This window comes from Tursiops truncatus, chromosome 12 (genome assembly GCF_011762595.2).
Source record: "Tursiops truncatus isolate mTurTru1 chromosome 12, mTurTru1.mat.Y, whole genome shotgun sequence".
NCBI classification, from domain to species: Eukaryota; Metazoa; Chordata; class Mammalia; order Artiodactyla; family Delphinidae; genus Tursiops; species Tursiops truncatus.
The window spans coordinates 42,458,359-42,484,767 of record NC_047045.1 but is presented as its reverse complement, the minus strand read 5'-3'; the positions used below and the strand labels follow the sequence as shown (position 1 = coordinate 42,484,767).

Sequence of the window (26,409 nt, the reverse complement as noted above, 5' to 3'; positions counted from 1 at the left end):
GAGTATTGCTACTGCAGCTTTCTTTTGATTTCCATTTGCATGGAATATGTTTTTCCATCCCCTCACTTTCAGTCTGTATGTGTCCCTAGGTCTGAAGTGGGTCTCTTGTAGACAGCATATATATGGTTCTTGTTTTTGTATCCATTCAGCAAGCCTGTTTCTTTTGGTTGGAGCATTTAATCCATTCACATATAAGGTAATTATCAATATGTATGTTCCTATGACCATTTTCTTAATTGTTTTGGGTTTGTTTTTTTTTTAATTAATTAATTTATTTATTTTTGCTGTGTTGGGTCTTTGTTTCTGTGCGAGGGCTCTCTCCAGTTGTGGCAAGCGGGGGCCACTCCTCATCACGGTGCATGGGCCTCTCACCATCACGGCCTCTCCCGTTGGGGAGCACAGGCTCCAGATGCGCAGGCTCAGTACTTGTGGCTCACGGGCCCAGTTGCTCCACGGCACATGGGATCCTCCCCGACCAGGGCTTGAACCCGTCCCCCCTGCATTAGCAGGCAGATTCTCAACCACTGCACCACCAGGGAAGCCCTTTGGGTTTGTTTTTGTAGGTCCTTTTCTTCTCTTGTGTTTCCCCCTTAGAGAAGTTCTTTTAGCATTTGTTGTAGAGCTGGTTTGCTGGTGCTGAATTCCCTTAGCTTTTGCTTGTCTGTAAAGCTTTTGATTTCTCCATCAAATCTGAATGAGATCCTTTCTGGGTAGAGTAATCTTGGTTGTAGGTCCTTCCCTGTCATCACTTTAAGTATATCTTGCCACTCCCTTCTGGTTTGTAGAGTTTCTGCTGAGAAATCAGCTGTTAACCTTATAGGAGTTCCCTTGTATGTTATTTGTCATTTTTCCCTTGCTGCTTTCAATAATTTTTCTTTGTCTTTAATTTTTGCCAGTTTGATTACTATGTGTCTCAGCATGTTTCTTCTTGGATTTATCCTGTATGGGACTCTCTGCGCTTCCTGGACTTGGGTAGCTATTTCCTTTCCCATGTTAGGGAAGTTTTCGGCTATAATCTCTTCAAATATTTTCTTGGGTCCTTTCTCTCTCTTCTCCTTCTGGTACCCCTATAATGCGAATGTTGTTGCATTTAATGTTGTCCCAGAGGTCTCTTAGGCTGTCTTCATTTCTTTTCATTCTTTTTTCTTTATTCTGTTCCTCAGCAGTGAATTCCACCATTCTATCTTCCAGGTCACTTATCCGTTCTTCTGCCTCAGTTATTCTGCTATTGATTCCTTCTAGTGTATTTTTCATTTCAGTTATTGTATTGTTCATCTCTGTTTGTTTGTTCTTTAATTCTTCTAGGTCTTTGTTAAACATTTCTTGCATCTTCTCAATCTTTGCCTCCATTCTTTTTCCGAGGTCCTAGATCATCTTCAGTATCGTTCTTCTGAATTCCTTTTCTAGAAGATTGCCTATCTCCACTTCATTTAGTTGTTTTTCTGGGGTTTTATCTTGTTCCTTCATCTGGTACATAGGCCTCTGCCTTTTCATCTTGTTTATCTTTCTGTGAATGTGGTTTTTGTTCCACAGGCTGCAGGATTGTAGTTCTTGCTTCTGCTGTCTGCCCTCTGGTGGATGAGGCTATCTCAGAGGCTTGTGTAAGTTTCCTGATGGGAGGGACTGGTGGTGGGTAGAGCTGACTGTTGCTCTGGTGGGAAGAGCTCAGTAAAACTTTAATCCCCTTGACTGTTGATGGGTGGGGCTGGGTTCCCTCCCTGTTGGTTGTTTGGCCTGAGGCAACCCAACCCTGGAGCCTACCTGGGCTCTTTGGTGGGGCTAATGACAGACTCTGGGAGGGCTCATGCCAAGGAGTACTTCCCAGAACCTCTGCTGCCAGTGTCCTTGTCCCCATGGTGAGCCACAGCCACCACTCCCCCCGCCTCTGCAGGAGACCCTCCAACACTAGCAGGTAGGTCTGGTTCAGTCTCCCCCAGGGTCACTGCCCCTTACCCTGGGTCCCAATGCGCATACTACTTTGTGTGTGCCCTCCAAGAGTGGAGTGTCTGTTTCCCCCAGTCCTGTCAAAGTCCTGCAATCAAATCCCACTAGGCTTCAAAGTCTGATTCTCGAGGAATTCCTCCTCCCGTTGCCAGACCCCCAGGTTGGGAAGCCTGACGTGGGGCTCAGAACCTTCACTCCAGTGGGTGGACTTCTGTGGTGTAAGTGTTCTCCAGTCTGTGAGCCACCCACCCAGCAGTTACAGTATTTGTTTTACTATGACTGCGCCCCTCCTACTGTCTCATTGTGGCTTCTCCTTTGTCTTTGGATGTGGCGTGTCTTTTTTGGTGAGTTCCAGTGTCTTCCTGTTGATGATTGTCCAGCAACTAGTTGTGATTCTGGTGTTCTCACAAGAGGGAGTGATAGCACATCCTTCTACTCCGCCATCTTGGTTCCTATCCCACAAAAGTACTCCTAGCTCATTTTTATTACCTTTAAAAGGATTTTTTTTTTTGCGGTACGTGGGCCTCTCACTGTTGTGGCCTCTCCTGTTGCAGAGCACAGGTTCCGGACGCGCAGGCTCAGCAGCCATGGCTCATAGGCCCAGCCGCTCCGCGGCATGTGGGATCTTCCTGGACCGGGGCACGAACCCGTGTCCCCTGCAGGCGGACCTCAACCACTGCGCCACCAGGGAAGCCCAAAAGGATATTATTTTAAAGTCATCTGATCACCATCTCATTCTTTGACTATTTTAGCTTCCTTTCCATCCCTGTCTTCCTCTCCATCCCTACTCCCACCACTATCCTTGCTGACATCAAAATCCAGATGGATGAGTCCACCAGCTCTCAGACCTCCGGTTCCTTGAACTTCTGTCCAACAAGCTTTTCCTCCCATCCACCTCTGTAATCCCTAGTATGACCAGACCCAGATCTTGTCATCACTAAGAATGCCTCTCCCAAATCCCAGTATCAAGCACCTCCCTCCCTGAGCACCACCTCTTATCTCACTTACTCTAGAAGGCACACTCCACCAATTCTCTAGCCATGGCAAAACCTCCTCCATCTCATTTGCCATTCCTTCCTTAAGCTAAAATTATCAGTATAATCATTCTTTGCAAACACCCTTTACTTCCATACTTACCTCTTCCCCTATTGTACTCACCTGAGAATTCTAATCCCTTAACCCTGTAAACCCAAGTACCCTCAGCATCGTGGCCACACCAGAGAAGCCAATATGACTGGTGGGAAACCCACCTCCCCTTCTATCAGTCTGGCTGGTGAATTTGCTTCATGCTTTGCTGAAAATTAGGAACAAAGAGAGGATAATTCCCCTCATCTTCCCTCCCCAAAGCTACCAGTCTACCTGCATGTGTATCTACACTTCTACCTTCCTACCTATTATAATTAGTGAAACATCCCTTCTCCTGTCAAAGTTTAATCCCTCCACCTATGCTCTGAATCCCATCCTTCCTCTGCTCAAAAACATGGTTGCTGGGTTTCACTCCCAAACTGTGCCCTCTCTCTTCTGTTTTGCCCAATTCTTACTCTTTACTGAATCATTACTGCCAACATAGAAACATACTCTAGTGTCTCCTACCTTTTAAAAATTAAAAAGAAGAAAAACCCTGCTCACATCCCCTCTAATCTCTGCCCCATTACTCTGCTTCACAGCAAAACATCTCAAGAGTCATTTACAGTTGCTGTTTCCACCTTCCAGCCACCCGCTGACTACTGTACTCAACCCACTCCAAGTGGGATTCCATGTCCCTTCACTGACACTATTTTTGTCCAAGTCATTAGCGACCTCAACATAGCCAAAACCATGGTTGTTTCTCTCTCCTCAGCTTTATTAGCCCTGCCACTAATTACCCTTCCCTCTAATTTTAAACACTTGGAGCTCCTGTCCTGGGTTCTCCAATACCCCACTCTGATTCTTCTCCTTCCTCCATGGCCATTTCTTCCCAGCCAACTTTGATAGCTTCGCCTCTGCATGTCCACTACGTGGTAAATATTTTAGGCTCTGCAGGCCACATAAAACTGTTCTCCCTTATTCTTCTTTGTTTGGTTTGGCTTGATGTTTTTTAGAACTCTTTAAAAATGTAAAAAATATTCCTAGTGGGGAGCTATATAAAAATAGGCCTCAGACCACACTTGGCCCTGGGCCATGTTGGTCCCTGCTCTGGATAATGAATGGCTCAGTGCTCAGTCCTGGGCCCTTTTTTCTACTTATACTGTCTCCCTAGTTGATCGCAATGAATCCCATGACTTTAAAGAACAATTAGATGCATGATTCCACAATGTGTACTTCTAGCTCTGAGACCTCCACTGAGTTCCAAGCTTCTATATCCAAATGCATACTTGACGTTTTCAAGTAAGAACTCAGTGTGGTATGTAGCTAAATCACAATTTCATCTACCACTTAGGTGTGTAATAGGCATATCAAACTTAACATATTCTGAATAACACCCTCTTCCCTAGTTTTACCTAGCTCAGTAACTGAACAATCCAATTGCTCAAATCAAAATTCTGGAGTCCTTCTTGATTTCTCCTTTCCCCTCACCCCCATTTCACAAGACCTGTTGGCCCTACTTCCAAACCGAATCCTGATTTCTGACCACTACCCTCTTCTCTGCTGCTACTCTTGAGTATGAGTCCAAGTCTCCTCATCTCCAGTATGGACTTCTGAAAGAGCCTCCTACTGATTCATCTGCCTCCACACCTGCCCCTCGAGATCCATTCTCTATGCAGCAGCAGAACAATCCTTTAAAAACATAATCAGATAACATTATTTATCCCACACAAAACCTCCAGTGATACTTAAAGTAAGAAACAAACTCATGCTACATGGCCCATGAGGCCCTAAGTGACCTTACTCTGGCCCACCTCTCTGACCTCATACCCACTCTCTCCCTCCTCACTACACTTCAGCCCACTCCTGTTCATACACTCCAACTCCTCCCTGTTTTTCAAACACACCATACTTTTTCTTGCCTCAGGACTTTTGCACCTGATATCCCCAGATCTTCAAATGGCTAGTGTCCTTGTGAACATTCAGTCCAAGTAGCTCTCTTGCCCTCAGTCACTCTCTAACCCATCGCACCTGTTATCTTTTTTTTTTTGCGGTACGCGGGCCTGTCACTGTTGTGGCCTCTCCCGTTGCGGAGCACAGGCTCCAGATGCGCAGGCTCAGCGGCCATGGCTCACAAGCCCAGCCGCTCTGCGGCATGTGGGATCCTCCCGGACCGGGGCACGAACCCGTGTCCCCTGCATCGGCAGGCGGACTCTCAACCAGTGTGCCACCAGGGAAGCCCCGTACCTGTTATCTTTTATTCAAAATATTTTTTATTCCCTGAAATTAGCTTGTTCATTTATTTAATCACTTGTTTTATTTATTATTGTATATTCCCACTAGATTGTAAATTCCTTGAGAGTAGAGACTGTGTTCATAGCTATGTGTTCTATATCCTGAAAGAGTACCTGGCACATAGTGGGTACACAATGAATATTTGTTGAGCAAATTAATGAGTAAAGGTAGAATATCCATGGTATTTTTTCTGCTTATACAACTAAAAACTTTTTTTTCACAGTATTGTTCCCCAGATGACCAACCAAATGGACTACACCCTTAATACTGTAGTTATAACATAAACCCTATGTGCTAGGAACTATGCTACATTCTGGGAGTATAAAAATAAATTAAACATAGTCCCTGCCTTCTAAGATTATATAATCTGGTGGGTGGAATAATAATGTGAAATCATAACAGTTGTGTGGCACGTGGATAATTGAAATATGTGGCAACACAGCTCACCCTAGAGAGGTTAGAGATGGCTTCATAAAGGAAGTGGTATCTGAGCTGAATTTGGAAGGATGAGTATAACTTTTCCAGGTGGATCAGACAGAAAACAAAGAGAAGTTACTCCAGACAGAGAAAATATGTGAAAAGGCACAGGTGCCAGAAAAAATTACGGAGCATGAAAACAACAATCAGTCAAGTTTGGACCATGGGATGCGGTTGTGTGGGAAGTGGTAAGAAATGATGAAATTAGTAAGAGGAGGAGTCAGTTGCTGAAGCCTCGCTTAGGAATTGGATTTGTTCATGCAAAGCAAGTGGCTGATTTTGAGAAGGGAAATAATATGATCAGATTTGCTTAATAGAAAGTTCACCATTCCTGCAAGGTGGTGGAGAATGGATCAGAAGACTAAAAGGGTGGGTTCAGAGAAAGGCGTTAGATCGCTCAGACAGGAAAGGGCTGAGTCTAGCCCCTAGGAACACCAGCTTTGAAAGTCTTCTGCCTGGCCAGAGAAATAGGAAACCAGGAGAGAGCAGCATCACAGAAACTGGGGGAAAAGAGGGTTTTAAGGCAGAGACTGTGACCAGCACTGTCACAAACCAGAGACAGATCTGGTAAATACAGGAAAGTGTCTAATGGACCTGGCAGTATGGGGTCTGACATTGGGAACCTTGGGGCAAGAACCATTTCTGTAGTGAGCACTTCATCAACACAAGAGAAGAAGCTGCAGGGGAAGCTAGAGTCAAGTAATTGTTTGTTTGTTTTTTAGTAGGAACTTAAGCATATTTATATCTGAGAAGAGCCAATAGCTAGGGAGCAAGAAAACAGAAAACAGGGGCACTGAGAAAATAGGGGAGCATGCCTTGTACAGAAAAGGAACACTTTTCATCTTAAAATATGAGGAAGATGTAGCTATAAGTAAGTGTATAGGGTTGGCTGGGGAGGGAGCTGGGGGTGGTAGCAAAGAGTTGGGGAAACTCCTGGTTGTCGGTGTTGGAGGCTCTTAGGGGTTATCAAAAAATGGTACCCCTTTCAGCACCCAAGTTCTAAACAAGTTGAAAAATAAACAGTAAATATTACGACCAAGAATATCACCTTTATTTCAGCTAAACTGAGGGTGTGGCTTCTTAAGAGATCTCTTAGCCAAGTGGGATTGCTGATACTCAATCCCAGAATTAGGCAGGTCTGCCCAAGGAGACCAGCAACACCGCAGGGTTCCTGGGGCGGGGTGGGGCTTCTCCCCAGGACAGCTTTTGCTGTGTGCAGGAGCACAGGGAAACTCAGCTTTCTGCTAGCTGCTTGCTCCCAAGAGCAGAAGAGTGGAGTTGAGCAGGCTCTGTATAGTTATCCCCTAAATTGACCAAGCAAATAAACCACTCCTCCTCTCAGGGCAGAATACGGAAAAGGTGGAAAGGCCTGTAGTTCCACTAATTGAGCTGCCTTCATAGGGAAGGAACATCACATTGGGAGCTGGAAAAAAGTGTTCCCACTAACAGTTAGCTTATGTCTTCTAAATAAAAAAGAAAATAAAGTGACCTGATGAGAATCGGAAAGGGGTGGGGGAAGGAATTATTATTGGCTTTGGAATGGTGACAGTGTTTAGAGTCACTATGTGAGTGACCGGGAGAGCGAATTCTTTTCAGCGTTGAGGGCCCAGCCAAGGCTGAAAGTCATAGGTTTGCCGCAGCATCCTGTGTGTGGTCTTTAGCTAAGATCATAGGTCTACTGTTGAATTGAAAATTAAGAGAGGTCATGTTACAAGGTGAGTGTCAGGGAGAGTAGTCAGCAAAAGAAATACAGCTGAGAGGTCAGATAAGATGAGAACTGAGTGATACCCATTAGGTTTAGTAACTCAGAAATCATTAAGTGAATTTCTGTGTTGGTGGAGTATTGAGGTAAAATCCAGACTGGAATAGGTCAAAAGCGTGAATTTAAAAGTGATGAGATAGAGATAGCATGCATAAACACTTTTTTTTTTGGGGGGGGGTGTCTATTTTGCTATGAAAGGGATAAAAAAGTAGGGTAATAACATTAGAGAGAAGTGTGGACAATGGAGGGTTTCTGTTTAGTTTTCTTTTCGGATGAGAGATGGCAGAGCATGTCTGAATTGTAGGGAAGCAATCAGTAGAGAAGGAGTTGAAGATGCAAGTAGATAAATATCTATGTATAACCTTTTAGACTCTTGTAGATCTGTCCTGAAACTTACTGAACTTCATAGTAAGGAGGAGTAGAGATTATCTTTGGTGCTCCCTGGGAAAAATATTTTAAGTCCCTCTAAATTCAGTTCTTTTTTAAATATTTTTAGAATGCATCAGGGATTTATGCTGAAATAGATGGAGCCAAAAATGAACTACAAAGAAAACTATCCAACCTAAGCAACCTCAGTCATGATTTAGTTCAGGAGGCTGTTGACCATGCACAGAACCTTCAACAAGAGGCTGATGAACTGAGCAGGTAATACCCTGGTTTTAGAAATGCAAACATCTTTATAGGCTGAGTAACTTATTTTTATTCAATTTCACATGACAGGGTTGCTGGGATACAGTGCTAGCAGTTTGGTTTTAGAGTTGGGTTTGCTTATTTGTTTTTCTGTTTGTTGGTTGGCTAGTCTGAGAGCCAATTATTGTTTATTGCAGTTGCTTTGGGGAGACAGTTTTTCGATTTTAAAAAATCTGTCAGATTAGAGATCTGTGTTGTGGGAGGGGTAGTTCTGTTCCACATTATTGATAAGATAACCTAACACATTTTAGTTATAGGGATATAACTGCTGCCCAAAATAGTATCAAGTAAATCAGATCCTTCTGCAAGGTCTAATTCTGCCATCATCACCTATTTATTTCAGAGACAGCATTAGCTTTCCACACCCAAGTGTCTTAAGTAAAGCTGGTTGGAAGTTGGCAATACGTGGAACTTGTGGCAGATACTCCAGCCATTCCCCAGTGCCCAGCAGGAACTATTTGATTTCAGCACCTATTAAGAGAAAAATCAATTGATAATTTTCCTCGCAGTATCTAGAAGAGACTCCTAAGCACTCATTTAATGTTAATTGAAATGTACTAAAAGACTGGCATTGAATTCATGACCCTGAAAAAATAGGTAAATAATGAGATCATTATAGAGAAAGATTGCAAGTCTGGCAATTAGAAACAAGGATTGTGAAGGTCTTGAATAAAATAAGACCCAGTATTCACTTCTGTTCAAAACTTAAATCACCTTTTTTTCCTGATTGCCAAGGGCAGGGGTGGGAGTGCGGATGGAGAGATCATGGTTAAAACCTTGGTGTGTGAGATGGTGTTGTATCCAGCTCAGTGTCATGCTCCCAGGGAATGTGCTTCTGATCAAGCCAATAAAATGGAACTTGGAGAAAATACTAGTTTTGGTAACAACTGTATTGGTAGATTATTATTTTTGAGATTAATTCTGTGGCCCTCTTTGTTGTTCTTTTGTCATTTAGTAACTACATCCCATTGAATGGGATCCCAACACAGACCTTCTCAACCCTGCAGCAAACAGTGTTCCAGCTAGAACTTCTAAGGAAGTTACCCCATGCTTTACATGAAACATAATCAGAAATATCAATCACCCTGAAGTCCCTTTTTTACGTTTAGCATATTTCTGACTACATATATTCAGGAAAACATCCAAATTTATAGACGTCTTCCCTTCAAAATGTGAATATTCTTCAGCATCTATCTGGTGTACCCAGTGGTTTGCATGTTTTGCCTCAAACAGAGATAAACATAATTCATCAAGAAGCTTCCATTTCAAAAGCACATCTTTATTTTCTATATTGATGTAGTACCTGTTTTGTGCCTAGTAATGAAAACAAAGTAAATAAAGGCTTTTTGTTTCAAGCTCTTTGATATATCCGCTCACCACTCTAGCCAGCAAAATTTTTAAATATTAATAAATATTGGTAACATTTTATACCTTTTACCCCTTTCTTTTAAAACTTCCTCAGGTTTTACTCTCTGTGCCATTTCTGAGAACAGGGGGTTGTGGGGAGATTTAAGTAGCAGGCATTTGGATCAGAATTTCCTCTGCAGAGCAGGGCTGCGTTATGACCTTCATGGGCCATAAAAAATTTTTTTTAATTATATGTCATTACTACATAGGTATAAAGGCTAATGTAATCATTATTGTTATCCTCATTTTTTTCTTCTGATTTTAAAAAAGTTAACATGAAAGCATCTTTGTGGGCCCCTGAATGGTTGTCAGCCCTACTGCAGAGGAGCCAGAATGATGGTGAACTCCGACAAAAAAGAAGAAAGTTGCCAAGGAAATAAAGAGGAAGTTCCTCTGAGCCTAATAAGCCGGTGTACAGGGACTGAAACTGGTTGGAGGAGGCTGAGAAACAATTGGCTGAGCTCAGTAGGTCAGGGTGGTGTGAAGAGAGGAGCCAGTGTAGGATCTGCAGTGTCATGTACTGCATCACAGAGAATCTTCCGAGAAGTTACTGATGAATAAAGTGATACTAGTCAGAAATTTCTGGAATTGGGAAAACAGTATGGAACTGGTGGATTTAAGACTGAATAAAATTAAGACAAAGGATTTAGGATGAGCTGCAGAAGAGGGGGCTGGAGTTTGTATTATAGAGGAAGAAGTGTTTGTCAATAATATGAATTATTGTGTGGATACACTTACAGTTTGAAATTTCCATTTAGGAAATGGTTTAGGTATAATAAATCCTGAGATTTACTGGATGGCAGGCACGGAACCAAGCATTACACATATTTTATCCCTGTTAGACCTCATATGAATCCTCTGAGGCACATACTGTTATCAGCCTCTACGTGAGGGTGTCCAGTGCATCATGGGTATCAGTAAATGTTAGAGGAACCTTACAGGGGCCAGAAGGGACAAAGGCAGAGAACATGGTGTCAGGGCATGGGTGGTTGTGAGATGAGGCTCTGCACTTAAGCGGGGGCAGCTGGGCCTCAGGAGTGAGACCTTAACCATGTTTGCCCTGGGCAAGCTATGCACCCTTCCTCAGAGCCTCAGCAACTTTTATCGAAAAAAGGAATAACAATATCAACTTCATGGGTGTGGTAAGATTTAGAGACATAATATATGAAATGGGGCTAGCCCAGTATCTGTACATGATGCTCAATATGTGTTATAACCTTTCTTAAAGAAAAATGTGATCTGTTATATAAAAGGAGGAAAAAAGATTGAATAGAGTGAAACCAACTAATATTTAACACCAGCTGAGGTTATGCACCCTCTCCAAGGGCCTTAGTTTCTTTGCCAGGGAGGGAATAACAATGCTGATTGGGGTAAGCAGCAGGTGGGGATGATTGTGGGTTCATTCTTCTGCCTGACTTCACCACGTAAACAAACTCTTGAGTAAAGAGGTGCAGAGGCTGTTTTTAAATCAGCATTTCCTTTCCCTGAGGCTACTGCCAGGCAGGCAGTTGCCAAGGAGCCGAAACAAGGTGAAGCCTTGAGGGAACCAAAAGTAGAGGAATGCAAAGAAAATGTGCCCTTAGGAAAGGCAGCTCGGGAAAACCTTGCCCAGCCAGGTACTTTAAATAACAGGAAGGAAGTACCTTTGGTTCCAGAAGTACTCCAATCAGGCCCTAAAAATGGCCCTATTTCTCAAGGAGGTAAGAAGGAGAACTAATGCCACGTTTGTTTATTAACAGGAATTTGCACAGTTCAGATGTGAATGGGCTGGTACAGAAGGCTTTGGACGCTTCAAATGTCTATGAAAATATTGCCAATTATGTTAGTGAAGCCAACGAAATGGCAGAACAGGCTTTGAACATCACTGATCGAATTTATGATGTGAGTATTCCCTTACTTTAACATTCATTTCTATGTTACCTTTTCCTGGCTTATGACTTTTCTGTTTCCTAATGTCATCTGTTGAGCTTCCAATGTAATACAAATGGCAGAAAGGGCAGGAGAACTAAGAAAAGACCATTTTATTTATGTTATGAATGTTTTCAGTAATGCAGGTTCTTCAAGATGTGTCATACTCCAATCAGCAAATGCCAATTTCTTTGACAGCTTTTTTAAACCAAAGTCCCTGAATAAAAAATATTTAAGACTTGTTCCTGCTGGTAGAAAAGACACTTTATGCATACATTCAGATTTCCTCAACGCAAAAATTGTTTATTCAACAGCTTTTTCATGACAAGCACTTTGGTGGGCCCTTGGCCAAGCACTATTCCAAGTTCACTGAATTTTCCTCAAAAACCATTTATCTTGAAAATGTCAAGGATATTATTTTCTCATGTTCACATTTGACCTTGATTGTGAGCTATGAAAATGAAGCTGTATGTATTTTGCTTGGTGTTTAGCAGATAAACTGTATCATTTAAATCCTAGAATGATGAAAAGTTGATTTCTTCTGCTGTCATTCTTACTCTCTCCATCCAATTTCCTCGTAGGCTGTGAGTGGGATTGATACGCAAATCATTTACCATAAAGATGAGAGTGAGAACCTCCTCAGTCAAGCCAGAGAGCTGCAAGCAAAGGCAAATTCTAGTAAATATTTTCTCTTTCCTGTCTTCCTTCTGATTTATAGCTGCTTCCCTCCTTTCACACAGTGTTTCTGCATATAAACAGAGGTTTCAAAATGCGAGGATTAAAGAATAAATTATATTTCATCTGAATAATAAAAAAGCAAGTATTAGATATTTTCAAATAAATTGTGGTTTAAAAAAATTCCATGTAGTAAAATTACATGGAAACATATAGTTATCCAATATATAGTGGATATTCTTGCTAATCAAAAAGGCTAATAGAAACCTACTATGAATGCCAATTTTCAAGGAGATAGTACCATAAAATACACTTTAACACTAAAATTATATTGCACATAATGTAACCTTCCTTGAACAATTCAGAAGGCCCTTTAAAATTTTACCATGAAGGGATGGGTCAGCACTGTGAGAGTCAGGAGGACAGGGTACCACAAAGCCATCTGGTTTTTTGCACTTTCTTGTAGTTTGTGTTATACAAGTTTGCTGTATTTAGGACAAGCCTAATGACCATATGGAAAAAAGCACTTCCAAAGGCTGGTATCTGCACCTGCTAAATCAAGCACATCCCAGAGTGGGAGAGGGAGGAAAAAATAAAAGTGAAATCATTTCAGTTAGTTTTGAATCTTACGAGTTACTCTTGAAAACAATCAAACTAAGAATTTTACTAAACCTTACTCATCTCTGAGGTAATGAGCTCATTCCTAAGGATATTAGAGCATTGACTAATGAGGTTGGAAATCCATTATCTAGCTAACTTGTACCACCTAAAAACAAAGACCAAGTTTGAAACTGAAAATTTCATGTGATTTTATCAAAGCAATTAACCTGAAGTCTAACTGTACATTTTCTCTCTTTTTTAAATGTAGAGCCATTATATAGAGAACATAAATGCATTTGTTTTTCATATGCAGACTATTTAACTATTTAATTACCATAAAGCAGCTATTATCTGAGTAAACAGACAATAAAAATGCTGTTTCTTCATTCTAATTAATTTATTGTACAAGTTTAGTCTTAAACATGCTCTTTAGAAAAGAATTAGAATGTTAGCAGTAAAGAATTAGAATACTTATATTAAAATATTTTTGGATAAATGTTGTCATATGTATGTATTGCTTTTGTTTGTGAAGACCAGAGTATGTGGGTCTTCACGATGCAGTGACTTAAATATTTTATTCTCCTTGATAATTTGCAAAGTATTTTCTCAATCCTGTCATTAATGATTTGTTGAACCTCATGAAAGCAATTTTTCTATTCTGATAATGCTGTCTCTTCAAAGTTCCATATTTTATGTGTAGATAAATCTCTCTGCTTTGGTCTCTGAATATTTTTCAGATCTGGTCACCTATTTCATAATCTTGTTTGGTTAAATCCCTTCATATGTTTATTTGCCAAAGGGACACTGATGGGGAGTTAGGACTATGTGGATCAGAACTTGCCTCCTTTTAGAAAATATGCATGTTTGTAATATAAATTCAGATTTTCAAATTGAACCATATTTCATCTATTGAGTTACACTGTAATTTCAGATTACTATTAATTCATTTCCAAATGAATTTCAATGATCAGTAATCTTTATTTACCAGATTTCCTTTTTTTCATTATCTATATCAAATAGCCATCTGTAATAAACTCAGGAAGCTGCTGTCTTTTAAAATCTTCTACTGAATTACTTTGTAAAATGAAAAATGTCTATGTAAGACAGTGGGTTCCAAATAGGACAGACTTTTTATGAAGCATTTCTTCTTATAAACATCCAGCCCCAAATAGACTTTCTTTCTCCTATTTTATCAAAAACTCCAAATACAGTTAAATATATTCTTTCTCAGTATATCAGCCAGTGTTTTTTGCAGTAACAAAACCCAAAAGGAAGAGCTGAATAGATTGCTTGTATTACAATATTCAAAAATTGAAACTAAAAGAGGGAGACAGGGTGCAAAACAACAACAAAGTATGTTTAAGACCCTCCTTGAATTCTGGGAAATTATTGGCACTACCCAGAGGAAACAAGAAAGAAATGCTTGTACTTTGGTTACATTGTACTTGGTACAAGTACATTGACAGAATCAACTAAGCATCACCCATATATACCCCTTATGTACATGTATGGGGAAAAGATAACTGAACAATAAACCAAGCACACCAAGACTGTATAATTGAAAAGAGACAGTACACCATGGGAGGGTATATATTTGCAAGCCCATTGGAGAGATAGAAAAGAAGGGGAAGTGAAGAAATTATTTTTTTGTTTGTCAAGATACATACATTTCCTGATGCTTTGGAAGTAAACAAAGCATGAAACAAGAATTCTTGGGAAAGTTGATCCTTCAGTTCAGGTGACAAGATATTACATCATGACTTTTTTAGATTTGTGCCAAGGTAGCCCCAGTTAGGGTCTATGCTACAAGTACATTTTCAAGAATAATTTTTTAAGAAAAAGACTAATTATCAAAACTGATGCAAGAATGAATAGAAAATCTGATAGAACTGTATGTACATACATGTGTATAATAAATCTAATCAGTAATTAAGCCCTCCCACAAAGAAATCTCAAGGCTCATATGGCTCCACCAGTGAATTCTCCAAAACACTTAAAGAAGAAATAACACCATTAGTACATAAATTCTTCCAGAAAATAGAAAAGGAGGAAATACTCTTTTTTCTATGAAGCCAACAAAATTTAGATATCAAAACCTAAGGACGGGGGCTTCCCTGGTGGCGCAGTGGTTAAGAGTCCGCCTGCCGATGCAGGGGACAGGGGTTCGTGCCCCAGTCCCGGAAGATCCCACATGCTGCAGAGCGGCTGGGCCCGTGAGCCATGGCAGCTGAGCCTGCGCTCCGCAACGGGAGAGGCCACAACAGTGAGAGGCCCGCATACCGAAAAAAAAAAAAAAAAAACCTAAGGACATTATAAACAAGGAAAAATATAAGCCAAATTCTCTCTTAAACAGAGATGTGAAACTCCTAATCAGGATATTAGCCAATCAAATCTAGCATACATAGAAATGGTAGTACATGACCAAGTTAGGTTTATTCCAGGATTTCAATGATATTTTAACATTTAAAACATCAGTAGCAATTCACCACATTTACAGAACATAGGAGAACATTCATATGCTTATCTCACTACATGCAGGAAGATCATTTAACAAAACTCGCTACCCACTCATATTTTAAAAAAACTCATAGCAAACTAGGAATAGAAGGAAACTTCCATAATTTAATAAAGAATAATAAAATAATATTCAACAAACCAATATTCATACTGAAATATTGAAAGCTTTTCCATTAAGATTGGAAATAAAATAAGGATTCCCCACATTATCAATTCAATGTGTAAATATCCAGTTTAATTCTATGTAAAACAATTAGAAATTAACTGTTTTTAAAATAACACCATTTGCAATAACATAAATTACCTAGGAATAAATCTGATGCAAGATGCTAAGATCTTTACACATAAACTATAATACACTACTGAAGAAATTAAAAGATGATCTAAATAAATGGAGATAAAAATGAGAATTTAGATCTAGGGAAGAATAAATAAAAACTGTGTTCATTAAGTGGAAGACTTGAATTTGTAAAAATAACAGTTTCTGCCAAAATTTATCTATAGATTCAATATAATCTCATTTAAAGTACCAGAACTGTATGTACATATACAGGATGCTTTTAGAATTTCTTTGGAAATGGGGGTGGATGGTGGTAGGCAAGAATAGCCAGCACAGTCTTGAATTAAAAAAAAAAAAACCTAGAGGACTTAAACTACCCAATACCAAGACTTAAAACTGTACAAAAATTAAGACAGAGATACAAAAAGATATAGAAAATTACAATACTCTATCATTTCTTCTGAATAAAGCTTAAAAATAGACACAACTAACAGGCAGAGATAGGATTCAGAATAGTGGTCACCTTTGGGTAATCATGGAGGTCCCAGGAAACTGTAACGGGCTAATAATGCTTTTGAAAATGCTTTTCTTGACCTGGGCGCTGGTTATATTTTGTGTTCAGTTTGTGAAAACTCATCAAGCTGTACACTTATAATTGTGTACCCTTTTCTAGATGTGTGTTGTGTATCAATTAAAATTTATTAAAACAATCAAGAAAAAATAATTATTCTTATCTAACCAGTTATCACCATAAGTATAGACAGATCTTTTCAGCTCTTTATCAATCGTGCTGCTCGTAGTTGTTAGTCACAGCAGTGCTATATTTTTCAATCAAAAAAGTTAGCCATTATCTGTACATCCGTATGAGTTACTTTATGACATCCTAAATCACTCCGAAGCAGTGTTACAAGTTTTCTGCAATCCTTTACCTCTGAGTTGAAATGCCGCTTTCCAGAATTGGTGTTCTATGTTATATTATATTCAGAATATTGCAGATGACTTAGTGGTACAAACCAGAATTTTCCTTGTTGCAATGGAGATTTCTTTCCTGGCATCTTTGCCCTACTTGTACTTTTTTTGGCTTCTTCTCCACAGGCAATGACGAGGCAGTGGCTGACACCAGTAGGCGTGTGGGTGGAGCCCTAGCAAGGAAGAGTGCCCTCAAAAACAGATTAAATGATGCCATTAAGAGACTACAAGCCACAGAGAGAGGTGAGGATCTCAGGGAGAACTTAAGGCTCATCTGTTTGTTCACTAGTATTAAGGTAAACCTTTGAGGAAAGAGTAGGTGATTCTTTGCTTATTAATCTTTTTATAAATAAATATTGCTTTCTGATGACAAAAGAAACTATGTTTTTCTCACTCACACACGCACACACATACACACAAAAGTCCTGGAAAATAATAAAAGCTGTAGTCACATCACCTAGGAGTGACGATTAAATTTGAGAGCATTTTCCTCCAATCTTGCGTGTATGTGTGTGCGTGCACGCATGCATGTCAATGAGATCATGATGTTTATACTATTTGGTAACCTACTTTCTTGTGAACATCCTTTTTCATTAACAAATATGCCCTAATTTGGTTATTGGGTTTCTCTGGCCCCAGCAGTAAACAGCTGCTCTCTGTTACATGCCATGTCGTTCTTATAGTGCAAGCAGGGAGACCACTGAGCCAGAGAGAAAAACAAGAGCGCTCATGCTGCCTAATCTGGAACTACAGTGCTATCTTAGAAAGATGTGATTGGGCGCATAAGTGCCTTTCCCGGCATAGTGAAAATTAACACATTGCTGCTGGATGTGGTGTTTCACTACACAGAGCAAATTCAGCTACAGAACTACAGGATGCCAAAGCCCTGGCCGGAAGGGTGTCATCAGCATCATCAGAGCTACCACATGCTAAGCACTGGGCTGTGTTTTACAAACATTATCTCATGTGGGAAAGTATTGCTGTTGCCTTTAGGCTGATGTGAACCCTGAAGCTTGTCAAGGTTGGGGAACTTGCTCCAAAAGGCACAGCAACAAAAAGAAGCAGACCCAGGATTCAAAGCTACATCCATCAGAGTTCAGAGCATGTGGGGTTAAGTTAAATGTTTCTCCAGTTAAAAATAATTAAAGCTACAACCTCACCTGAGTGATTTTTAATTGTTTTTATTACAGAAATAATACATGACCATTATAGAAAAATAAGAAAAGAGAAAGAAGAGAAATCTTTTATAATCTCATTACCCAGGAAAAAACCGTTTTGTTCTAAACTTATATTGGTTTTATTTTAAATATATAACTTTTAAAAATTTCACTATAGATCTCTTTTGAAACTTGCTTTTCTTATTCAAAAATACCTTTCCTTATCAATTTACTTCTGTACTAGAGCATCATTTTTATGACAGAAGCTGCCCCACAAAGAAGAAAGTGATATTTACAATGAATTTCAGACATAGGCGTTTTATGAGTTAGTATCTAATATGCATTTTCTATAGCTTCCTCACCAGGTCTCTAACCTGAAGAAATACTACTCTTTTTTTTTAATTTCCCTTTAATTTGGAAATGTTTTAAATGAACGACATGATTTTAATGAGACTTTAGAGTCTTCCAAGCTCACTTGTTAATACTATTTACAGTATTCTAGTGCACCTGACTTACACCATAATTAACATTTATTTAAAGATCTCGGTTTGGCTGAAAAACCTGAATTTGAGGTCTCTTTCATCCCAGTGATGAAATGGATATCCATGACCCCATCAAATGTCCTACTTCTTTGCAAAGTAAATGTCCTTGTGCTCTGTGTGAAGGTGACGCTCAGCAGCGCCTGGATCAGTCCAAGCTGATCACCGCGGAAGCTAACAAGACCACAATGGAAGTCCAGCAGGCGGCCGCCCCGATGGCTAACAGTCTAACCAACTGGTCACAGAATCTTCAACATTTTGACTCATCTGCTTACAACACTGCAGTGGACTTTGCCAGAGATGCAGGTATCACTTAGTAACTTCACAATTTGCATCCAATTGAGGAATTGGCCATTAAACCCTACACATCTTTTGTTAAGAAGCAATTTTTTTCATTCAAGTTTTAGATTGGAATATTGTAGAAGTTAGCTTAGAAAAGGATAAAACTTTTTGCTCAGTTCATCTATCAATATATATGTATGTGTGTGGACATAGGAAATATATGTATTTCCCATAAATAAACACCAGACAGACTGGTTGAGTTAATTTTTTTCTACGTGAAATAATGGTAACACTTGTTTTTATCAATGTAAGATTGATTCTTTGGGGAAGAAGGGCAATCACCTGTTAGAATAAATATGTTAATAAAATATTGGTTTGCTTTTAGGAAAAAAATTTACTAAACAGCACTGCTGTTACTAAACATCATTGCTTTTTCCTTACCTGAGTAAAGCAGGTTATTACCAACAAGTACTGAATATGGCCAAATACAACTTCAGCTTCCCATTAAGAAGTAAAGTCTGTTAGCCAACTTGAATATAAATATATAGTAATGAAGATGAAATATGTTGATATCTATCTAATTTAGTTATACATAGATATTAAAATCACATATTACTTGAGAATTATTTTCCAGTCTCATATTTTTATTCCATCTTTTCATACCTCCTAAATATCAATGTCTTTGTCATGATTAGAACTTCCAGTTCTCCAGAATGGTTTTGCAGACAGTATTCCCTTCACTTTCATCTGGATTAAGAACCAACTTTTTAAATCCACGTATGGATTTGTCCATCGCTAGAAATTTTATCCCAGGGCACAATATCCATTCCTGTAACAGGAAGATAGCTCTTTTATACTCATCTTTTAAGTATATATTCATGAGCCCTCCATGTAACCACTCAATTTCTTTTGAAACTTAATCTTTAAAAAATTTGCCTACATGATATCCAATATTTACATTTGTAAAGATATTGCCTCAGGAATATTTACTAAATTGGTGTTAATTTTTTTTCCTCCTTGTTCAGTCCCATCAGTGATTCCAGTAACCATCTAGGACTAACACTGATTGTGTGCTTTCCTCAAATAGCATTTTGTGGTTCAAAACAAAGTAAATGAAAAAGCATACCATAATATGAGACTTCATAAAGACTCTAAAGTGGCTCCCTTTCTCTGAGAGAATTGAGGGTAGAGAAACCTGTTTTGTACACATTTTCATAATCAGCATTTAATGTAATGCTTTAAACATACTTTATTGCCTCTGATGTTGAAGACTATTATACTATAACAATAGCCATTTTATAGCATAGCTATTGTGGTCAGTGATCCAAATAACAAATATTTACCGCTGTATTAACAAATACACTACATGATAGTAGCTATTATTTACCTGATTTCATTCCTTTTGCTGGAGAAGCACCTTGTTTCCTAAGTACAGAAAAGAGAAGTTTCCTAGGTCCTCACTGACATATTCTCCTGAATCTGAATTTAGTTTGGCTCCAGGAAGAGGCTTGCTTTTGTTCAGCTGCTAATGCTCAGTGACCATGCCCTACCCTTAGATACGAGTTTGCCCAAAGATATTTATTTTCAAGTCCAGTGGTTTTCAAACACTAGTGTGCATCGGAATCACCTGAGCCCCACCTCCATGTTGCTGGTCTGGGGACCACACATGGAGAGCCAGTGCTCCAGTCCATGAAACTTCGGAGAAAGTTACAGCATTCTCTGTATCTGGGGTTCTTTCATCAAGCTGTATCCTTATGATTTGTGCTCTTTTCTCTGTGTGTGTTATACATCCCCCCTCCCCACACAACAAAACATAACCTAAAAAGTCAGTAAGATCTGCTCCTACCGTCACCTTTGTCTGGGACCATAAACCATGGCTGCCCCTCACCTTGGCACAACTGCCACTTCTCTGGATGCTCCCTTGTTTCTTCCATCTAGCTCTGCCTCTGCTTGGACCACTGCAGTGGCACTCTGATATGTGAACAGGCATTTTGGAAAACAAGATGCCACCTCCTTTTGCCCAGCATTCCTTTTGACCTGTTATATCAGTTATATTAGAAATGCAAGCAGAACTTGTGCTATATAGTGAAATGAACATCTGCATATTTGTCATGGGCCCTGCCCTTTAGAAGTGGACATTATATGTCAGCTTGCTCTGCATACAACTTATAGTTCAATATGTATTATAAATGTCACAAGATAGGAACTGATTGTGCTTTGGGCTTAGCTACTAATTTTTCAGAATTAAAAATAATTTCTTATAGTTCTACCAGAAGTAACCATGTATTTGTTGTCTCTTCATCTCATTCCTGAAGTAGACTTAATACTGAGGTATCTACTCAAGTGATTAATTTTTATTAACTGCAGTTGGAAATCTGACAGAAGTTGTCCCTCAGCTCCTGGATCAGCTTCGCACGGTAGAGCAGAAGCGGCCTGCAAGCAACGTTTCTGCCAGTATCCAGAGGATCCGAGAGCTCATTGCTCAGACCAGAAGCGTTGCCAGCAAGGTAACCAGTGAAAGGAGTCGTCATCAGTCACTGGGTGATAATGATAGCGTGAGGCTGAGCTCAGGCTCCTTGGGCAGCTTCCAGAGCTGGAAACTTTCTACTATATTATCCAACTTGGTAGCTCTCAGCTCCATCCGTTCATTAGAATCACATAAGGAGCTTTGAAAACCAAACCAATTCCTGGTCCCAACCTGAAAGCAATACTCATGCTCTCTAGAGGAAGGGCTCAGAACCTGTATTTTTTTGAAGCTCCTCAGTGATTCTAATGTGTAACCAAGATTAAGAAGCACACATTTAACCTAGTCAACAAAGCTCGTAGAGCAAAAGGAATCAAGGAAAGCTAACCCCACTAAAAGACTCAATTTTTTTATTATTATTATTATTCATTATCCTAACAGCTGTCTTTGTGCAGTTACTATATGGAATAATCTTGCTCATCTACCTCTTCAAAGAATTCTCTAGTGCAACATAGATGATATGAAGCTTTTACTGACCTCTCTACAGGCTTAACACATAGCAGCTAAACTGAACAATTTCAACAAAGACCTCATCCTGAGATGCTATACAGAAGCAACACAACACCATAACTAGTGCTGGCATTGATGGGAAATATCCTGACACAGCAATTAACATTTTCAGTGTGGCAAAACATGGCTTGTTCTTGGCCCCCTTTCTAATTTGTTTTTTATTAATTTATAGACCAGCATTATTTTTTACAACCAAATTATATGGTTTTATTTTTTCAATTGAGAGTCAGCCTGAACAGACTGTTGGTCCTAATTACTGACAGAATTAAGAACTGGAAATCAACTATTTTGTAATGAAGGAAATTATTATTGGTAAATATACCCAACTTTTTTTTTTTTTTCTTTTTTGCGGTATGCGGGCCTCTCACTGTTGTGGCCTCTCCCGTTGCGGAGCACAGGCTCCGGACGCACAGGCTCAGCAGCCATGGCTCACAGGCCCAGCTGCTCCGCGGCATGTGGGATCTTCCCGGACCGGGGCACGAACCCGTGTCCCCTGCATCGGCAGGCGAACTCTCAACCACTGCGCCACCAGGGAAGCCCCCAACTTTTAAATGATATATGATAATTGGTCCCACCCCACAAATCACCTTTTTTAGATACCTTGAAGAACATTTCAAAAAAGATTTATTGTCAAGAAGTGGCATTTCCAATGCTAGGTTTCTGTGAATGCCTTCTGGTAGTTTTATTTCTATGGGGTAGAATTTGGGGGCCTTAATCACCTGAAACCATTTTCTGAAGAGAGTCTTGGCAATGCCTTCGGGGCCCACACAGCTCCCCAAAGGGAGATGTTTTCTATGCATATATACATCTTTTTCAAACTCTCAGTTTTTACAAAGGAACTTTAATCCCATACACTGCTTGATTGTTCATTAAGATTTATTGTGCTTTACTCAACTGGCAACATAAGACAGCTGCACTCTAGGCACTTGGAAATATAATCTTGAACTCACTGACCATCAGTATTAATCAAATTAATATTATTCAGTTATGTAATACATCTACTTATTCATAAATATTTGCATAGACGACATGAATATACACAGTCCACCTACTTATTAATACTCTGAAAATCACCTCGAATCAGACCAGTTCAGCACGTTATATTGGGCCTCTTAGAAATGTATTTACTAAATCCTGCTTTGTTGTGATGCCTTTCTAAGGATCATTATAAGAAACATCTTAATGAACTCATCACTACAGTTATTATAATGATAAAGCCAGGCACTGGAAAACACTTTACAGTTATCATCTGGTTTCATTCTCATAACAAATTTATTGTCCTCATTTTACAGATGAGGAAACTACAGGTTAAGTGATTTGCGCATGGTTCCATAGCTAGTAAGTGGCAGAGCCAGGTTTTAAGACCCCATCTAAGACTTCAAAGCTGGCCTCTAGACCCCTCCCATCTGTCCAGACATGATCAAGGATATTGCTCACAGCCTCACCCCACGCTCCTCTTTTGAAGACCCTAGGGAAAAGGTCCTAGCTATATTAGTACCCAAGATTAGTTATTATTCTCCTGATCAATTAGTTGTTAATTTTATGGGCCTTGTGAATTGTATAACTGACCAAGTATCCCTTCAAGCTGTTTAGTTCACCTTAACCAAATATGTAGTTCATTGTGGAATGCATATTTATCCTCATTCTTAGACCTACTTTGTCACCTTTTTGTTCTGCTTTCTTTCACCTCACTTTAAATTTAAACTGTATTATCTTCCTTAAATCCTTTCTCCAACAAGTTGAGGACATAAGTAAACAAAGGCTTGGAGGTCACGGGTAAAGCTCAGAGACCTCATAAGGAATGAGGGAAGCCCATTGAGAACCATGGGAAAGCACTATGCCCATTTCTGCGGGGTACTTTTAATGGAATAATTTTGTAACTCCAGATCCAAGTCTCCATGATGTTTGATGGTCAGTCGGCAGTCAAAGTGCATCCCAAAGCCAGAATGGATGACTTAAAGACCTTTACGTCCCTGAGCCTGTACATGAAGCCTCCTCCTGTGAAGCAACCAGAGCTGGGTGGGACTGCAGATCAGTTCGTCCTATACCTCGGAAGCAAAAACGTAAGAGCATGTGGTTGTAAAGGATGGAATAATGTTGAAAGGAAAGATAAGTGCTTTTTCTCTTGCCTTAAAACAAAGCTACCTGTGCAAATAAACAAATAAACAAAATTTCTATTCTATTCTCAAAAGTTATAGACCATTTTAAGGCCAAGACTAAAGTAGTGACTTTAGGACAAGTCATTTCTTCTCTGTGTGGGATATTTCTGTGGTTTCTTCATATCGGCCTCACACTGCTAACTCTGAGGAGTCTGAATGCAGCATTTCAAAGACACCCAGAGTACAGAGGCCTATTATGTTTAATGCTGAACCCTGCTTTGAAGGTGCATAGCAATCGGTATTGCCAGGCTGCATTATATCCCCAGATTAACCAAACAAGGTTAGCACACTCCTGACAGCCATCAAATGTCCACAAGCCCACAGTTGCTGGCCTTCCTGCCCAAGGTATATTTGGACAGGCATGGAGGGATCGGGGGGAGGGGCAGCACACTGATGCAGCCACAGGGAGGCTGCAAAGAACGAGGCGCTGCCCAGTCTAATGGGCACTTTGGTAATAATTCAAGCCAGACTTGCCTTATATACAGCCAAGCATCTGGATTGCTAATTGTCTTTTAAAGAAATGAGAACGAAAGATGACATTCATTCATATGGATTTTATTTAAGAGACTTCTTGACATTTCAGGCCAAAAAAGAGTACATGGGTCTTGCAATCAAAAATGATAACCTGGTGTACGTTTATAATTTGGGAACTAAGGATGTAGAGATTCCCCTGGACTCCAAGCCTGTCAGTTCCTGGCCTGCTTACTTCAGCATTGTCAAGATTGAAAGGTAAAGTGAATCTGTGACACAGGGCTCATCTGCAAATTTCATAAAAAATCTATTGAATGCACTCACGCATGCACGCACGCACGCGCACACACACACACACACACACACACACACACAGTCTTTCTATGGATGTTGCTCCTCTTTCTTCCATTATTCCTGTACTCCTTCACAAATACCTTAGTGGAAAACAAAAAATTAGAAAGAATAGTCATCACTTCTAAAGAGCAATCTGATTATTAGATTTTTTTAATCTGGCCAATCCATGAATTGATTCCAAGATGGAATGTCTTTTTTTCCCTTTCCCTTTGATTGTTGACATTATATAAATGCTTATGAAAGTGACAAAATCAAATCACCAATTCTGTGATGAAGGGACATTCACATTTTGACATTTAAAAAAACAAACAAACATATTTTCGGGCTTCCCTGGTGGCTCAGTGGTTGAGAGTCCGCCTGCCGATGCAGGCGACACAGGTTCATGCCCTGGTCCGGGAAGATCCCACATGCCGCGGAGCGGCTGGGCCCGTGAGCCATGGCCGCTGAGCCTGTGCGTCCGGAGCCTGTGCTCCGCAACGGGAGAGGCCACAACAGTGAGAGGCCCATGTATCACAAAAAAAAAAAAACATATTTTCTACAAATTATCTGGCTAATAAAGAGTGAAAATTCTTTATCTGAACAGGGTAGGAAAACACGGAAAGGTGTTTTTAACAGTCCCAAGTCTAAGTAGCACCGCAGAAGAAAAGTTTATTAAAAAGGGGGAATTTGCGGGAGATGACTCCTTGCTGGATCTGGATCCTGAGGACACCGTGTTTTATGTTGGTGGCGTGCCTTCAAACTTCAAGGTGAGCTATCCAGCTATATTTTGACTTATTGCAAATCTATAGTGATTGTTTTTAGAAGTCCATAAAGCCTACAGTGATTCAGCGCTTGGATGGAAACCTTAATATCTTAAAAAAAGAGTTTAGCTCAGTGGGTGGTAGAATTCTGAATTAGGATCTATAAATCTGCTGCTTAAATCTGGTCTGTGCTACCCACATTTTCATAGTGTCAAATACTTTCAAGCTATATCTAACACTTGAATATCAATTTATTTCATTCTGATACATGCATATGTAATTAATTACCCCTACCTACTGCAGGAATGTCTGTACCTTGTGGGTTTATAGCTAGTCTTCAGGTTTACAGACGACAGTTTCAAAAATTCCGTTATCTCAGCTAATATACAGGCATGAAATGAAATACCTAGGATGAGGGAGGGGGTGGGGTCTAGGAGGGGAGATGAGACCTGTTGAAGGGCAGATACAGGAAAGGCCCAGGAAGACAGGGAGTTGATCCAGGATTTCAGTTGCAGAACTGTTACTCACTAGTGAGAGGCACATTAGTGAACCTCTCTGAGAATTACTTTCCCTCTCTTTATGTGAGGACAGGAATACCTACCTCACAGAGCTGGTGTAAGGATTGACTTTGGTCATGAATCCACAGTCAGTTGTGTGACTGGCACATATTATATGCTCAATAAACCCCACCCTCTCTGCTAAGATATGGACAACTGAAAAATCTTCGTTATTCTAGATGGTTTAGCATAGAATAGACACAAACTCAGGTCTAGGAAGATATTTCTATCAGTGGGAAGGTCCCCTTGACCTACTGTTGTCTCACTGCCTGATCTGTGTGGACTGGATGAGATGTGGTCATGGCACAGTTGACTTCACCTTGTTTCACAGCTCCCTGCCAGCTTAAACCTGCCTGGCTTCGTTGGCTGCCTGGAATTGGCCACTTTGAACAATGATGTGATCAGCTTGTACAACTTTAAGCACATCTATAATATGGATCCCTCCAAATCAGTGCCCTGTGCCAGGTAAGAACGTGTTAAGAGTACTAAAAATTTGATAGCCATGCAAGAGCTGCAGATGAGACAAG

At 39.9% G+C, this 26,409-nt stretch overlaps 1 protein-coding gene across 6 annotated transcripts in view; it reads left to right on the top strand.

Annotated features, from left to right (window-relative positions):
• The window catches only part of LAMA4 (laminin subunit alpha 4), a 150,615-nt gene that overhangs the window by 94,098 nt on the left and 30,108 nt on the right, over nucleotides 1-26,409 (top strand). For all 6 annotated transcript variants that reach the window (XM_019929599.2, XM_073789520.1, XM_033867643.2 and 3 more), the window contains 10 exons: nucleotides 8,040-8,188; nucleotides 11,380-11,521; nucleotides 12,130-12,226; nucleotides 16,716-16,832; nucleotides 18,412-18,591; nucleotides 20,935-21,074; nucleotides 23,488-23,664; nucleotides 24,344-24,489; nucleotides 25,169-25,331; nucleotides 26,214-26,347. In XM_019929599.2, the coding sequence (XP_019785158.2) occupies nucleotides 8,040-8,188; nucleotides 11,380-11,521; nucleotides 12,130-12,226; nucleotides 16,716-16,832; nucleotides 18,412-18,591; nucleotides 20,935-21,074; nucleotides 23,488-23,664; nucleotides 24,344-24,489; nucleotides 25,169-25,331; nucleotides 26,214-26,347 (1,445 nt within the window). The remainder of the gene's footprint in view (nucleotides 1-8,039; nucleotides 8,189-11,379; nucleotides 11,522-12,129; nucleotides 12,227-16,715; nucleotides 16,833-18,411; nucleotides 18,592-20,934; nucleotides 21,075-23,487; nucleotides 23,665-24,343; nucleotides 24,490-25,168; nucleotides 25,332-26,213; nucleotides 26,348-26,409) is intronic.